Below are 17964 nucleotides of genomic sequence, written 5' to 3'. Positions count from 1 at the left end.
GTTCATTCAGGGTCAGGATCAAGCAGAATCAGGAATCAAGCAGGAAGCAGACAGGATGCAGGTACAGGGGCTCATGGGAAACATACACCAAGGCACTGACTGCAGGTCTGGCCATTCCTTAAATACACCTCCTGCAATCAGCCTCAGGTGATGGCTGACTGCAGGAGTGAGCTTCTGGTTGCTGAGAGCACCCGCTGGCCAGCCCTGGTACTGCAGCCCACAAGGCAGGTGAGTCCCACCACCATTGGCAAGTCCATTTCTGACACAGGGTGACCTTCCTGTACTGTTCCATCTGGCCGGTGGGAGCCTCTCTACTGCTATAGCTACTGGTCTCCAAACCTGACCCCTGACAACAGGTGCAGGAGGGCATCCGTTGGACAGGTGGTGGCACAACGGCTTAACACTTAGTTCCTCAGGCCCTGTGGCATAACGTAGACAGAACAGCCTGTTCCAGGTTACAGTGCATAATACATCTTGAAAGGGAACCTCTCCCAATACTACTCCTATACTGGCCCTAACCAGCAGAATTCTCACTCTGTCTAATTACCATGCTGCAGGGGCATCAGATGACATAGGATCCCCTGTTTAAAGAATCCTTATTCAAGATGGTTGACAAAATCTTGCGGGACTTCATTATCCAGAAGGATATCCGTCCTCGTCAAGATGGCTGCTCGAAGCCCACAAAAAGAGACCAAAGAACCAGCAAACACAAATGCTCCTGCGCTTGGGGATGGACTCGATGCAGGCTACAACCACATTAAGAATGTCCTGGAACATGCACACCTTGCTGCCCTCAAATGGACCGGGGGAATCCAAATATACTGAATGGGGAAAGAACAAAGAGAGGGCGCACAGGCCTAGTGCATTACCATAAAAAATGTTTAATAAAAAATAAAGGAGGTGTTGTACTCACAAACGACAATATAGTCAAGGCACATCATAAAAGAACAGCTGGGTCAACACCGCGCTGAGTAACAGTCCGCAATAGGGAGTGTAGACATCCAAAAGGCTGACGAGTTTCGAGGACTTGCCTCTTGGACTTGGGCTCTGAGGAAGAGGCAAGTCCTCGAAACGCGTCAGCCTTTTGGATGTCTACACTCCCTATTGCGGACTGTTACTCAGCGCGGTGTTGACCCAGCTGTTCTTTTATGATGTGCCTTGACTATATTGTCGTTTGTGAGTACAACACCTACTTTATTTTTTATTAAACATTTTTTATGGTAATGCACTAGGCCTGTGCGCCCTCTCTTTGTTCTTTCCTCATCCACAAAAAGAGACAACTGTCCCTCCATGAACTTCGACCAGACTGAAAAAATGGCACACTGCCATCTCCAGGCTGGAGGACAAACTGCAGCCTTCACGTTCCTGCCTACATACTGGTAAATAAAGCCTCTGTGTACTGGGCATGATAATAATATACGTCTACTGACAAAACAAGCAATTGTTGCAATATTTTAGGTGTCCTATCTATTGTCGAGCCCTCCTATAGGGTTCAGCTATATTTATATTTTGTTATTTTCTCTCTATACGTATACAGCTTCTGTCTATATATAGTGTGTTATATATCGTGTTTTATGCTATAGTTCTTTCCCCAGCTGTGCCCAGACTTGCCGCCAATTTAATATATATATGAGATATGTCAGTGATTTGAGCTCTGTTGGAAACAGCCTCATCAAATGAGCACAGCATTCCCATAGCCCCGCGGCCCTACGGATGATGAATTAAATAATTTAACCCATAAACTCACATTTACCTCGGGGACTTCCATAATAGCCTTCAAATATTGCACTTATTTTTCTTCAGGAAATTAGACTCTTGTCTACAAAAAGAGATGGGCTGTTTAAACACACGGACGCCTGAAATTTCGGGCAAACGTATTTAACGAACAAATAGAGGAACGGCGGTGTACCGTAAGTGAACGGGTTATCTGGGGCCACTGGAGAATAGGCTGACATGTTTAGTGGATTAAAGGATAAGTCACACTAGGGAGCTGTACAATCTAATAACATTGACATGTTTAATTAAAGGTCAGCTCCATGTTGGTGTAGTGTAACCTGGTGACGGTAACGTGGTTAATTGGCCAAAACTCGCACAGGACACTGTTTGAATTGATGTTTTTACTCTCACCAATCTCTTTGGTTACACACAAAGAGTATGTCTGGTCATTATACGTAAAAAAACACGCCGGACCAAAATGCTAAAAAAAAAGTAGTTATAAAAGGTGACAATTCAGAGTCAGATTTTCACATCCAGCTTGCCAATACAACCATCACTCCATTGCAGGGGTCTACAAACCTTTCAGTATCAGAGCCACACAGTCATTCGGGGGGTCAAAAAAAAAATCTGTTTCATAAATCAGTGAAAAGGAATTTAAATGAATGAACGTGTCTTATTTGGAGCTTTTTTGCAATGCACATGATATGATTTAGAATATAGAGAAAGAAGCACAGCGGGTAAATGGTTAGCACTTCTGCCTGGCAGTATTAGGGTCGTCAGTTCAAATCCCAACCATGGCACCACCTGCCTGGAGTTTACATGTTCTCCCTGTGCCTGTGTGGGTTTTATCCCACACTCCAAAGACATGCTGGTAGGTTAATTGGATCCTGTCTAAATTTTCCCTAGTATGTGTATGCATGAATATAAGCTAGGAACCTTAGATTGTACCCCCCTTGAGGGTTAGGGACTTATGTGAATGTATAATATATATATGTAAAGTAACAGCACTATATAAGTACCTATAATAAACAAACTTCGGGTAAAACAGAAAAGACAATCCAAAAAACTGCAGCTATGAATAGGGTTGAACAAACCGTCTTCACCTTTCTCATCAGAGTGTCACACAGAATTACCCCTTTATGTCAGAGTCTCCCCCAGCTCCCCTTACATAAAAATCCTCATCAGAGCCCCCCTTACATCAGAGCACTGTTGTATGTAGGTTTTGTGCTGCCCTAGGCAACAGAAAAATCATCTGCCTCTACAAACACTGACCAAAACCACCCCCCCCCTTCCCCTTCCCATGGAGAGAGCCGGACATTGACCAACAACACCCTGCCCCCCTATATATAGATAGAAAGAAAGACACCCATCTTTAGAGCTCCAGACATCCCTGGGAACGAGAGTCTGCCTCTACTTACACCATCAAGCAACCCACAGCCTCTCTCATATCCCACCTGGTTCCCATCTCGCGTGTCCCTTATTTATTTCAGGTACTTATATAGCGCCATCAATGTACACAGCGCTTTACATATATATTGTACATTCACATCAGTCCCTATCCCTCATGGGGTGTACAATCTAAGGTTCCTAACTCATATTCATACATACACATACTAGGGCCAATTTAGACAGGAACCAATTAACCTACCAGCATGTCTTTGGAGTGTGGGTGGAAACCGAAGTACCCAGAGGAAACCCACACAGGCACAGGGAGAACATGCAAACTCCAGGCAGGTGGTGCCATGGTTGGGATTCGAATTGACAACCCCAGTACTGCCAGGCAGAAATGCTAACCATTAAGCCACTGTGCTGCCCATACCCTTCTTCCATCTCTTCTTCTAAGGGGAGGTGCTGCTTCCCCCTGAAAAATGCTTCCCCAGGCAAGTGCCTTGTTTGCCTTGTGGTAAATACACCCCTGCATCAGAGCCCACATCAGAGTTCTTACCTTCCACCAGAGTTCACATCAGGGCACCCCTACATCAGAATCCCCTCCTACATCAGGGTTCCCATTATAGTCTATCCCTTACCTCTGAGTGCCCCCTTACATCAGGGTCATTATCTGAGTCCTCCATTACATCTGACTCAAAACCAGTGTCCCCCTTACATCAGTGTCCCCATCAAAGTCCCCCTAGCATCAGTGTCTCCATGGGAGTCTAACCTTGATTTTTAAAAAATGCCACATTTTGTCAATTTCCTGTCATTCCTTGGCATTTTTGTCAGGCATCATCCTGCTGATCATTGGAAATTATAGGAGTTGATTTAATGAAGGCAAATAAACTGTGCACTTTGCAAAGTACAGTTGCTCCAGAGCTTAGTAAATGAGGTAAAGCTTCACTTTGCAAAGAATACCCAATCATGTGCAAGAGCAGTTGCTCCAGAGCTTAGTAAATGAGCAGAAGCTCTGCTGACTTTGACCATCCAATCGTGTGCAAGTAGATATGCTGGTTTTTTTATTTCTCTTGCACATGATTGGGTATTCTTTGCAAAGTGAAGCTTTACCTCTTTTTGGTTCCGCGTTTCAACATGAGAAACAGATTTTTGGAGGGGAAAGCATCTTGAAGCCAGTCCTAAAAGAAATGCAGGTTGGTATCAAGATGTCAAGATGGAGATGAACTGCATGAACAAGGTCTCAAAGCGGTTATGATGCCCTCTGGCAAGTGATGCAGGCTCAGCCAGGTTGCAGGGTCTAGGCAACAGTTTTAACCAGAGTTCCTTATGAAGGAAATGAACCAGAGACCCTTGTGGTCCTTATTTATTTTGCTGCAAACTGTCACCAGGTCACAGCCCTCAAGATCACTCCACCAAGGGGTTGGCTGGAACAAAGAGGCTACAGTGTGGATTATCTTCACAGGGCTGTAGATGAGAGAACAGTCAGGTTCAGGCAGGGGCAAGGTAGGCAGCAGGCAAAAGTAGTCAGGTCAGAGCAGAGGTCTAGGCAGGCAGCAAGCAAGAGTGTAGCTAGGCCTGAGCAGAGCTCTAGGCAGGCACTAAGAGTGCTAGAGAGTAGTCAGGGCAATCCGTTTATACAATGGTCAAGCGATCACACCAGCAAGTATTATGGCTCTTGACACAAGGGTAGCTGGCAATAAAACCGCACCAGCCACTTCACAAGTTGGTGCATAAATATCGTTCCTGGTTGGAGGCAAAGTCCAGCGTTTTACTGGGATCTCTGGATGTCCTGACAGGGATTTTGCAAGCACCATTGGAAGTCTTGACAGGGATTTTGCGAGTACCATTGAAAGTTCTGGCAGAGATCCTGCGAGTACTGTAGGAAGTCCTACTGGGGATTTTTCAAGTACCATTGGAAATCTTGCCAGTGATTCTGCGAATACCATCGAAAGTCTGGGCAGGAATTCTGCAAGTACCATTGGAAAGCTTAAAAGGGATTTTTTGAGTACCATTGGAGTACCGTATGAGTACCGTACATTCTATGAGTACCGTAGGAAGCAGTGGCGGAACTACCAGGTTTCACTTGCGACTGAGCCCTGGCATTCCACCACTGTTGTGGGCCTGGGCAGAAAGAGGAATAGGGACAGGAGAGGTGCCAGGGACAGCATTTACTAGACCCAATCATCTGTAAGCTCCCCATCCCAGGGGCATTTAGCTGCTGCAGGAAAATACATCTGATCAGTTAAAGTAAACGCTGCCACCGCCACGTTCTGCTACCGTAAGGGGCCCAAGACAGCAGGAAGGGGTCAGCTGCAGAACAACATGTGAAAGGGTCCTGCTGTGGGACCGTAATAAAGGGTCTCGTGATGGGAGTAAAGGGCCCTGGGATTAGTGGGAGGGGCCCTGGGCTTAGAGGGAAGGGCCCCAGGACCAGAAGAAAGAGCCCCAGGACCGATGGAAAAGGCCCTGAGGGCCCTTCATGTTTTCTTGAACCAGGGCCCTGAAGGTTCTAGTTACGCCTCTGGTAGGAAGATCTACTGGGGATTCTGTGAATACCTGACAAGTACTATTGGAATTCCTAGCAGAGATTCTACAAGTACCATTGGAAGCCCTACCAGGAATTTTACAAGCACTACTGGATGTCCTGGCAGGGATTCTGTGAATACCATTGGAAGTTCTAGCAGAGATTCTACAAGTACCATTGGAAATCCTAGAAGAGATTCTACAAGTACCATTGGAAGTCCTAGAAGAGATTCTACAAGTACCATTGGAAGTCCTACCAGGAATTTTACAAGCACAATTAGATTTCTGGCAGGGATTCTGCAAATATCATTGGAAGTCCAGGCAGGGAATCTGCAAGTACTATTGGAAGTCTTAGCAGAGATTTTAGGAGTACCATTTGAAGTCCTACCAGGAATTCTGCAAATACCATTCGAAGTCCAGGCATTGATTCTGTAAGTACCATTGGAAGTCCTGGCAGGGATTATGTGAGTAACACTGGATGTCCTGGCAGGTATTCTGAGAATAGGACTTCTGGAAGAACAGACAGGTATTCAAATTGTACCATAACACCAGTAATGGCGACACCGGGGGGATTATGGTGTGGGGTTGTTTTTCAGGGGTTGGGCTTGGACATTTCGTTCCAGTGAAGGTAACTCTTTAGGAGTCAGTGTACCAAGACATTTTGGATAATTTCATGCTCCCAACTTTGTGGGAAGAGTTTGGGGATGGCCTCTTTCTGTTCCAACATGACTGCACACCAGTGCACAAAGCAAGGTCCATAAAGAGATAGATGAGCAAGTTTGGGGTGGAGGAACTTGACTGGCCTGCACAGAGTCCTGACCTCAACCCCATAGAACACCTTTGGGATAAATTAGAGCGGACACTGTGAGCCAGGCCTCCTCCCCCGACATCAGTGCCTGACCTCACAAATGCACTTCTGGAAGAATGGTCAAACCTTTCCATAGACACCCTCCTAAACCTTGTGGACGGCCTTCCCAGAAGAGTTGAAGCTGTTAGAGCTGCAAAGGATGGGCCAACTCAGTATTGAACCCTACGGACTAAGACTGGGATGCCATTAAAGTTCATGTGCGTGTAAAGGCAGGCAGCCCAATACTTTTGGCAGTATAGTATAGGTACCAACAGATCAAATTTATCATTGTTCTCATGTCTCTTCCATTATATACAGGTGTGTTGATTGCTCTACCATACATACTAAAGGACCCATGCACAAAATAACGCACAAGAAGCTAAAAAATTTAAAAAATTAAAAAATAAATTGAAAAGTGCAGATTAATTCAAATAAAATACTCTGTAAAAGTACATAATAATTTTCCATGAAGTGATAATGCCAGTCTCATTTAGTTGTAACAAATGCTCATCGAGCTCAGCCCTTTGAAGACAACAATGCAGGTTCATGTAGAGATGAAAGGCCCACTTTAAAAGGCCTGAAGAGTACCATTATGGGCTAATGACAGCAACATGTTAAATGTCTCCTCTCAAGAAGGAGCAAAGTGACCTAATGAGAGAAATATTGTTCTCATCTCTCCCGGGAGAATGACACACAGGGCTGCAAAGAAATCACATTTATGTATTTATGAAGTCTCGCCATTTGTTAGGCATCACTCGAGGAAATGGCCATTTGTCTCTATTAACCAATGTGCCTGCCACATATTGATGCTGCTTCTGGGGACATTAATTGACCCTGAGGGTGAATGTATCCTAGATCAATGTGAGGGCCCTCTAGTGAAATGTCATTTGAATGTCATTATCTGGAGTGCAGGACAATATGGTGCACTGTTTTGGATGATGAGTGTATGTGTGGTGGGGCTGAGAAGCTGCATACCAGTACATAAAATTAGAATACAAGAGGAAATCTAGTTAAGAGCAGCAGAAGTGAATCTATGGTAAATAACGCCTATGTCAAGCACTGAAATTGTACCCCTATTTAAACTCCTGACACTCCAGATTTGGCACACCCAGACACACTGTACACACTAGGTGCTGCTGGGCCTGTATGGTTAGTACACAATCTACAACATAGTGTACAGAATGAGGTGGTGTGCAATTTCATGTACCACAAGATGTATAGAATGAGGCGATGTGTAATAGGGAAATGTATAGCATGGCATATGGAGTGAGGAGGTGTAGAATGAGCAATGTACAGCATGGCATATAGAATGAGGTGTTGAACAGGGAACATGCAGCATAGCATGCAGAATGATGCGACATTGAATAGGGAATGTGCAGCATGGCATATAGAATGATGAGGTGACGTGGAATAGGGAATGTGCAGCATAGCATATAGTATGAAGCGACATGGAATAGGGAATGTGCAGCATGGCATATAGAATGAGGCGACATGGAATAGGGGATGTGCAGCATGGCATATAGAATGAGGTGACATGGAACAGGGAATGTGCAGCATGGCATATAGAATGAGGCGACATGGAATAGGGGATGTGCAGCATGGCATATAGAATGAGGTGACATGGTATAGGGAATGTGCAGCATGGCATATAGAATGAAGCAACATCGAATGGGGAATGTGCAGCATGGCATATAGAATGAAGCGATGTCGAATAGGGAATGTGCAGCATGGCATATAGAATGATGAGGTGACGTGGAATAGGGAATGTGCAGCATGGCATATAGAATGAAGCAACGTCGAATGGGCAATGTGCAGCATGGCATATAGAATGAAGCGATGTCGAATAGGGAATGTGCAGCATGGCATATAGAATGATGAGGTGACGTGGAATAGGGAATGTGCAGCATGGCATATAGAATGATGAGGTGACGTGGAATAGGGAATGTGCAGCATGGCATATAGAATGAAGCAACGTCGAATGGGCAATGTGCAGCATGGCATATAGAATGAAGTGATGTTGAATAGGGAATGTGCAGCATGGCATATAGAATGAAGCGACGTCGAATAGGGAATGTGCAGCATGGCATATAAAATAAGGCAAAGTGGAATAGGGAATGTGCTGCATGGCATATAGAATAAGGAGATGTGGAATAGAGAGCATAGCATATAGAATGAGGTGGAGCGTAATAGGGAACGTACAGCATGGCATATAGAATGAGGCAACATGGAGTAGGGAATTTTCAGCATGGCACATAGAATGAGGCAGTGTGGAATAGGGAATGTACAGTATGGCATACAGAATGAGGTAACATGGAGTAGGGAATGTGTAGCATGGCATATACAATGAGGCAGTGTGGTATAGGGAATGTACAGCTTGGCATATACAATGAGGCAGTGTGGTATAGGGAATGTACAGCTTGGCATATACAATGAGGCAGTGTGGTATAGGGAATGTACAGCATGGTATACGGAATGGGCAGTGTGGCATAGGATATATACAGCATGGTATACGGAAGAACAGTGTCTAATAGAGAACAAATAGTATATGGAATGAGCCAGAGCGGAACAGGGAATGAACAACATGGCATACGCAGTGTACAGGCTGAGATATTTTTTCAGCGTAATAGAATGATCCAAACCCCATTCAAACTTCCATCAAGATAGACTGGCATTGACTGCAGTGGCACCAAAGCCGATCGGTCCTGAGTCTCCCCAGGGATGAGGAGAGGTGTTTGCCTTTTTAATTAAGCCGTGCCCTATTCAGACCTCCTGTCGGTGCGGACCTGCAGTGACAGACAGCTGAGCTGATCATTGCTGTCATATGTAAACAAGCAACTGGGGCAGAGAAACGCTCACACGACTCTTCCCTTGCTGCGATCTGCTGCGTTGTTTGTGATTGCAGGTTGACACTGATGGGAAATCTGAATGGGGCACAGATTAACCAAAGGGGTAAACAATGCCACTGTCCCTGGGTGGTGCGGCACACAGGCCCTGACTGTCATACCCTATATAGGCCACTGATAGGCACAAGACAATGATTGCCATTCTCTGGTTGAACAATCATGTTCCAGGAGCAGTAGGCATGAGTGGAGTGATCTTTGCTACATTGATTTAGGGAACTCTCAATTTTGCTTACTGAACTGAATGATCCGCAGCGGCCCCGGGAACTCTGATGCCAGGTTCATATCTCCACTGGGGTGACCGACGTCTACGTTCCTGATCTTGAAACGCGCTGGTGGTTTAGATGTGTTTACAGCCAGGAAGCACAATCCCACCGCTTGCCACCAATGTAACGGAACTGACCCAGACTGCGCTTGAGTACTTCCGTTAGAACACCGCAGATAGAAGATATATACACTCAGGGGACAATCCCCCCTCCCTGCATAATGACACAGGGCGGGGCAATCTACACTTAGTAACAAGAGACACACAGGTATTCAAACTTCACAACAGCAGACAGTCCCATCAGGAGAGAGGGCTGCTGGAGACACCCCCCCCCCAAGCTAATGCACAGAAACACATGTACATCCCATAATAGTTTGCTCCCAAGCCGGACAAAACATAGAACAATGGGATGCAGCCACATAACATTAAACAATCCACAACCCCCCACCCCACCTATCTCCTAAACATGTCTACACAGTCTGAGACAAAGCCCACACAATATTAGGACAGATCACCCTGTCCCCCCAACAGGCACAGGGTGATTTACACATAAGAGGGATATGGGAAGCTGAGACAGGGGTCTCCCCACCTCTCCAAAGTGAGCTGGATTCCATGGGCCCCCCACCCAAAGTGACTCCCTTCACAACATGCCCATTGCACCCCTAAAGTTTTTTGCACCCCTTTTCCATACAAATGAAATGCAATCGTCAATTTTACTTTCCAAAAAGGAGTCAATCTGGGTGTGTACGTACTGTCCTGGCATTTTTATTCAATATGATTTATAACATAAAGTAAGGGAAACAGTGTTTTTAAATGTTTGGTCTCTTCTGATATATAGTAAAAAATATGTTTTTAAAAAAGTGATTACTTACTCCTTCCTGCCTAGCCTCAGCATCTCTTTCCGGCTGGGGGCCGAAACCAATCTTCACTTCAGGTTAGCTAGATAGGATGTTTTTTTTTTTTATATAGAGGCTGAGTAGCCTGTAGGTGGGCTCCCCTCTCCTCCCTGGGGCCCCTTCCCAGGATCCTCACTCCAGCCATCCTCAATCCATCGTTCACCCAACACTGCACACTGTTCCCCAGGCTCTCTGGGGAATAGTGAACTGAATGAGTTAGCCTGGGAGTGAGGTAGTGAGGTCAACTCAGGACAGGCTGGGAGGCTCTTACATGTCAGGACTTCTGGAGCACTCCCACCTTTCCATAAACTTGAGAGCTTTCTGGAGAAGGGAGAGGAGGGGAGGAAGCCCAGATCTGCATGTTTGAGGGACTTTGGCCCCAATCCCATGCAGGAGGCTAGGCATGGTGACCAAGGCAACCCTCAAATATCAGAAATCCTGGGGAATAATGTGCAGTGTCAGGTTGAAGATGGATTGAGGAAGGCTGGAGTGAGGAGCCTGGTAGGGGGTCCCAGGGAGGGGAGCCTACCTACAGGCAGGTCACTGAAGAAGAGGATCTCCACTGTCTCAACGTCTCCTGGAGAGGACAGCCTGTGTAGGAGCCAGCCCAGCGTAAAGCCTGAAGGCAACCACGGATCCACTAAGCCAACAGGAGAGGACATTGTTAGTATACTTACATCCCCTTGACCAGATAAGGGGAGAGGGTGGTCAGGTGCAAGACCCAACTAGCTTCTTATCTGTGACTGTTCAGTTGACAGCTTCTGGCCCCCCTTTCCCAGGGAATACCCTCTGTGTAGCTGGGTGAAGAGGAGGTACACCAAAGGGGTTTAGTGCTCCTTAAAGAGAGACTATTGCTAATCTACAGTTTTGTACACAGTTGCTAAGGAGTTGTCCTCCAAGTTATACAGCTCCTCAGGCATCCCATATACCCCTAGACCCCATCCATATTTACCCCTTAATAAAATCACAAAACCAAGCTCAAGGACTATTTACTGATTCAAGTGTGCAAAGTGTGGGAAATGTGTGTTGCCTGACCGTGCAGAGCATAGGGGGACCCATTCAAATTCAGCTGCCCCTAAGCGGATAGTGCTACATAGACGATTTTCTGTGTTTTGGGTGGGTGGGAAAAACAGATGCAAGTTTCTGGGAAAATACATTTACCCGCGTGACCTATAATTAGATGACTGCAAATCAGACAAATATTCCCTAACGACCATAGGCACCTTTCTATAATGATATGCTTTCAACACCACAATTCATATACATGTACAAAAAGAAAGATCAGTTATAATCCACCATGTAGGAAAATAAAGAGAGACAATAGGATTGTGAGAGCAGATAACAAGGACAAAATAAGGCTTGAGTATAACATTTCATAGAACACTGACCCTTTATCACAGACACATATTCTATTCCGCTCTCTACATTGAGTTATGACCTTCCAATTAATGTAGACTTCTTAGCTCTTAGCTTCCTTTATATGTAATTTATTGGCCATTGCGTAAATACAGGTGTATTTTTTATGTCCTACTAGTGATGGGCAAATTTTATCGAATTTAGATTTTTCGGCAAAGCCCAATAAAGTCTACTGGGGATGAGCCTTTACAAACAATTTACAAACTGTCCGTAATTTACAGATGGTTGGCAACCCTAGGTCCCATGCAATTTTGTTTGCACCCCAAATGTGACAAGCAGATGCACATTTTTACGCTTGGACAAATGCATCAAAAACTGTGCGAAGCTTCATAAGTTACTTAGGACCGTTTGTCGCACATAGGGAAGCCCATTGAAATGAGCCCACTCATGTAGCATGACTAAAGCACACAAAATGCATCATCGCACGTCATACTGTGAATAGGGCCTTAGCCTACATTCACACCTGAGCAGAGCAAATTCCTGGTGATTCTGGCTGCAGCCACCGGGATTATGTATAAAACTGACAGGCGCAGACTCCTGCCCTTCAGGTGGAAGCAGGGGCGCTCTGACCATTTGGAAACTCGGGCACTGCCCGAGGGCCCAGGGTCAGTAGGGGGCCCCATGAGATTCCCCTGGTACCTTTTTCATAGGCTTTTTTGAGTTTGGGCAAGGACACAGGGGCCCCATGATCCCCTATTGCCTGGGGGCCCCATGAGTTGTCAGTCCGCCTCTGGGTGAAAGCATGCGGGCAGCTATGTTGCCTCTCTATCGCTTCCAGAGCCCCCAATAATGATGCCCCCTGCCCGCTCCCACCATGTATCCGCGCTCCGCTTGCCCATCTGCGGGCTCGGGGAGCACCACGGCAGGTACCGGAGGGAAGAGAGAAGAGCGGAAGAGCGTCCGCGCTCCTCCCCTTCTTTCTGTGACCTGGAAGGCGACGTGTATGTGATATGTATTGTGATACATCCAGTGGAGCCCAGAGGAGACATGCAGGGTCTTTTAGACTCTGCATGTCTCATTAACCACTTGTCAACCACGCTATAGCCAAATGACAGCTACAGTGCGGTTGTCCAGTCCTGGGAGGGCATCATATGACGTCCTCCCAGAACACGCCCTCCCGCGGGCCCCCCGGGGCACGCCCCGGCAATCTCCTTGATCGCTGTGATCTACAGACACAGCTAATCACGTGATGTGGTAAAAGGCCAATCACAGCAGCCTTTTACCACGTGATCAGCTGTGTCCAATGACACAGCAGATCTCCGGTAAATACAGTTGCCGGTTATCGGCTGCACTTACCTCATGCTGTAACAGCGTGAAGAAAGTACTGCCGATGACCGGCAATTGTCAGAGGACGGATCGGCACTGATGATCAGGGCACTGATGATCAATGTCACCCACCAGTGCCGCCCACCTGTGCCCATCAGTGCCTAGTAGTGCCACCCGCCTGTGCCCATCAGTGCCGCCAGTCAGTGCCCAGCAGTGCCACCAGTAAGTGCCGGCAGTCAGTGCCACCCATCAGTGCCCATCAGTGCTGCCTATCAGTGCCCATCAGTGCCTCCTATCAGTGCCCATCATTGTTGCATATCAGTGCAGCATTATCAGTGCCAGCTCATCAGTGCCTCCTATCAGTGCCCATCATTGTTGCATATCAGTGCAGCATTATCAGTGCCAGCTCATCAGTGCCGCCTATCTGTGCCCATCAGTGCCTTCTATCAGTGACCATTATTGTTGCATATCAGTGCAGTATTATCAGTGCCAGCTCATCAGTGCCGCCTATCTGTGCCCATCAGTGCCTCCTATCAGTGCCCATCATTGTTGCATATCAGTGAAGAATTATCAGTGCTGCCTCATCAGTGCCAGCTCATCAGTGCCGCCTATCTGTGCCCATCAGTGCCTCCTATCAGTGCCCATCATTGTTGCATATCAGTGAAGTATTATCAGTGCTGCCTCATCAGTGCCAGCTCATCAGAGCCGCCTATCTGTGCCCATCAGTGCCGCCTATCAGTACACATCAGTGAAGGAGAAAATTTACCTGTTTGCAAAATTTGAAACAAGGAAAATCTTTTTTTTTTTAATTTTTTGCTCCTTTTTTTATAGTGCAAAAAATAAAACACCCAGCGGCAATTAAATACCACCAAAAGAAAGCTCTATTTGTGTGAAAAAAATGATAAAAATGTCATATGGGAACAGTGTTGCATGACCGCGCAATTATCATTCAAAGCGCGATAGCGTTGAAAGGTGAAAATTAGCCTGGGCAGGAAGGCGGTAGACGTGGCCGGTGGGCAAGGGGCTAAAGATAGCCTGTCACCTAAAAATCATTACAACTTTGTGTCCACTATGTACTAAAAAAAAAAGTTAAGTAAAAATTTAGTTTATATTGCAAAAAAAATAGTTACACCCAAGCACATAATATCCCCCCCAAAAAAATGTTGAGGCTCCTTACCTCCACATATATGCACGTACTAACCTAAACGCACACATCAGGGAGCCTACGTGTGAAAATGTTGATTGTGATAAACATTTCATATCGCCGCACACGCAGAAGTGCGAGTAATAATTCTAGCACAAGACCTCCTCCATGACGCTAAACTGATGGCCTATAGGGGCTTTTGAAGCCTCGCCTATAGAAATTATACGGTAAGTTTGTCGCCATTTCTTAGGTGCACACAAATGTAAGGTAAACAATCTTGTTGCCTTAGCAATCAGTTTGTTTACAAATCTGAGCTGTAAAATAGATAGCTTCCTGTTGTGTGTTTTACAGCTCAGGTTTGCAAACTGGTTGCTAAGGCAACAAGGTTGTTTACCTTTTAGAATGTGAATTAAATTTTTTTTAAAGAAGCACGCTAATAATATCAAAAATGCCCTGGTTATGAAAGGGGGTTAAAACCTTCCAGAGATCAAACGGTTAAAAAATCTGAAACTTTGGAATCACATATTCCGGCTTTAAATAGCTGAGCAGCTCAGTGTGGGAGCTCATTCTAGCTATGAGAGGTTCAGGGGAAGCATCGCTTTTTTTCTGCTCCTTGTTTTTCGCTAGAGTTTCTGCTATTTCAGCCATGGGGGGTTGCTTTAGACTTCACCGGGGCCAGAGATCATCATGATGATGACTATTACCACCAGTCATCACTAAAACCCTCAGGTTGTCATAGCACTGCCAGTCCCACCTTGACTAAGGCTGGGACCAACATCAGCACCTCCAACCTCATGGAGGTTTACCTTCAGGGCATTGCAGCCCTGCATATCCAACTGAGGCTGAAACTGATGACACCTGCCTGAGCATCAGTGTTATTTCAGGGCTTTACAGCCCTTCCTGTCTCACCTCGGCTGAGGTGATTTACACTAATTCTGTATCTGGAGATGATGACCACCACCAGTCATCTCCAAAACCCTCAGGGTGTCAGAGCCCTGCCAGCCCCACTTTAGCTAAGGCTGGGACTAATATCGGCACCTCCAACCTGGTGGAGGTTTCCTCAATACCTTCAAGGCATTGCAGCCCTGCATATCCAACTGAGCCTGAAGTTGACGACACCAACCTGAGCATCAGTGTCATTTCAGGGCTTTGCAGCCCTTCCTGTCTCACCTTGGATGAGGTGATTGACACCAATTCTCTATCTGGAGATGATGACCACTATCAGGCATCTCTAAAACCCTCAGGGTATCAAAGCCCTTTCAGTCCCACCTTGGCTAAGGCTGGGACTACCATCAGCACCTCCAACACCATGGAGGTTGCCTCAGCACCTTCAGGGCACTGCAGCCCTGCATATCCAGCTGAAGATGGAACCGACAACATCAACCTGGGCACAGAAAATATCCTTTCAGGACCTTGCAGTTCTTCCCATCCTGCCTAGGCTGAGGCTGGAACCCTTAACACCTCACCAAGCTATGACAGAAGAATAACTCTGTCAAGCTTCACATTGCATAATGTGTTTGAAGAAGGAAGCTTTGGAAGGGTAAGTGCTCATTTACTCCCCTGTTACTTAGATTAGTAGCTCCACCCACAAAACAAATCCCTCACTGAGACATCATATACCAACCATCAAAAATGTCTTCAACTGCTGATAGACTAAACCATCCCCCATTGCCTTCTTCTGAAATCCAGTTCCATGAGGTCCTCTGCTATCATGTGGTCTCACTTTTCTATTCTTTAGTATGATAAAGAGTGCAGCAGAAAAACATCAAGAAGGAAATTTGAAGGACTAGAGAACACAAAAGCAGATAGGTCTCACTGCCAGAAAAAGAGGAAGACAGACTGTGATTGAACCCTACACTCTTCACCTAAAACTACTTCTGATTCATAGCCAATGCTAGTTACCCCCAGCCCCAGTCCTGAACACCCTTTCAATACCAAAGACCCCACTAATTGTTATCTTCTCTCTCATTTAGGTTGATCTAGCTACACACCGAAAGAGCCAGCAGAAGGTGGCCATCAAGTCCATCATTAAGACTAAAAACACAGACAACCTTGAAATCGAACGCCACGCCCTGGAGAAGTCGGAAGGATGCTCCTTTGTAATTCAGCTCTATGCCGCCTTCCAAACCCACTTCACCGCCTGTTTTGTGATGGAATACGTCTGCGGAGGTAGTTTAGGGGATTTCACCTGCGACTATGTCCCAGTGGATAGTCACATCATCAAGTAAGTCTCATCACTAAGTTCAGAATAGAAAAGAAATCAAGCTTTGTAAGCTTTTTAATTCTAAAGTCCATTTAAAGCCTTTGTATTTCTTACTATAATGCAGTCAGGTTGTAAATAGTGTAATAAATATGCTCTTCTTTCTATTTTTCTTTTACATACTCAGTGCTGCAGCAAGGTTCTGAATGCCCAATGCTGGCAGCAGCTTGGAAAGCCTAACCACTGCTCTCACACATAGTTTTTACCATAGCAGGCAGTGATTGCACATGTGACAGGAGTGTGCATGTGCATTCAGACAGAAGCATGACAGGGGCAGTGTTGGAGGTGCCTATTCTTTAAAATGGGGCAGACTGGATCCTATAGGTGGGATTTCACAGTAGACTTTTGAATTTGGGATCTTGGTAAGAACTGCACCAGGAATTGCACCTGTCTCAGGTAGCACTGTTACTGGACTGGACTAGCCTTTTCCTGTACCTGCCTCCCTCTGCCCATGGGTTATGCTTCTATCTGAATGTAATTTCTTTTAAATGTCATTTTGTTCAAATCTAAAATGTTTTTCTCTTTTACAGATTTTTTGTGGCGGCAACATCGTGTGGACTGGAGTTTCTTCACAGTCAGGGCATCCTGCATAGGTAACAAATTATATTCTATTCAATTGTAGACCATATACTGTACATGAGTACCCAATGTCTTCCTACTTTTCCAAACAACTGATGTAAGATGCTAATGAAAAACTTCTTTCACTAGTAGCCACCTATAATTGAAATATCAGTTGGCGGTAAAGTTATTCTCCAATCTGTTTCAGATGACATGTGCCAGAAGATGACACTTACAGTCTTTCTCTTTGCAGGGACCTCAAGCCCGATAACATCCTAGTGGATGGAAAAGGACATGTCCGCATTGCTGATTATGGATTGGCAATATACGGTCTGTGGGAAGATAAAACCACTGGCGTGGCTGCGACCACTGGATTCATGGCTGCAGAGGTCATCAACAATGACTTTTACCAGTTTGAACCTGACTGGTTTTCACTGGCAGTCATTACCTACATCTTGACCACAAATTATCTGCCATTTAAGAGCAGGAGCTTTGATCAATACAGGAGAAAGGTGAACTTCAGCCATCCGGATTATCCTCTTGACATGGACTCAGACTGGAGGACTTCATAGAAGGAGTAAGTAGACTTTTTTAAAACTCTAAACAGCCACAGGAAAGGCTTCTGGGCCTACTGCTGCTGCTCTATGGGTATAATGTTGGTTTGCTCACAAGTTTGGTCATCGGCTTGACCACTGGGTAGTTTGGCTTTGCTGTCCCATGGTAAAGTTTCAGTTATGCTCTATTGGGCTGGATAGGAACGCCCAGGAGGAGAAGCACAGTAGTC

At 45.8% G+C, this 17964-nt stretch overlaps 1 protein-coding gene across 1 annotated transcript in view; it reads left to right on the top strand.

Annotated features, from left to right (window-relative positions):
* Nucleotides 1-17752, top strand: part of LOC149464521 (protein kinase C theta type-like) — an 88069-nt gene extending 70317 nt beyond the window's left edge. Inside the window, exons 2-5 of the mRNA XM_089674704.1 lie at nt 15801-15902; nt 16336-16586; nt 17153-17215; nt 17434-17752. Coding sequence (XP_089530830.1) covers nt 15801-15902; nt 16336-16586; nt 17153-17215; nt 17434-17752 — 735 coding nt within the window. The remainder of the gene's footprint in view (nt 1-15800; nt 15903-16335; nt 16587-17152; nt 17216-17433) is intronic.
* The last annotated feature ends 212 nt before the right edge of the window (nt 17753-17964 follow it).

This window comes from Staurois parvus, unplaced genomic scaffold, assembly GCF_062004578.1.
Source record: "Staurois parvus isolate SC_StPar_1 unplaced genomic scaffold, SC_StPar_1.0 ptg000151l, whole genome shotgun sequence".
Taxonomy (NCBI): Eukaryota; Metazoa; Chordata; class Amphibia; order Anura; family Ranidae; genus Staurois; species Staurois parvus.
Note: the sequence above shows the minus strand (reverse complement) of the source record. Positions and strands in the feature narration are given on the sequence as shown.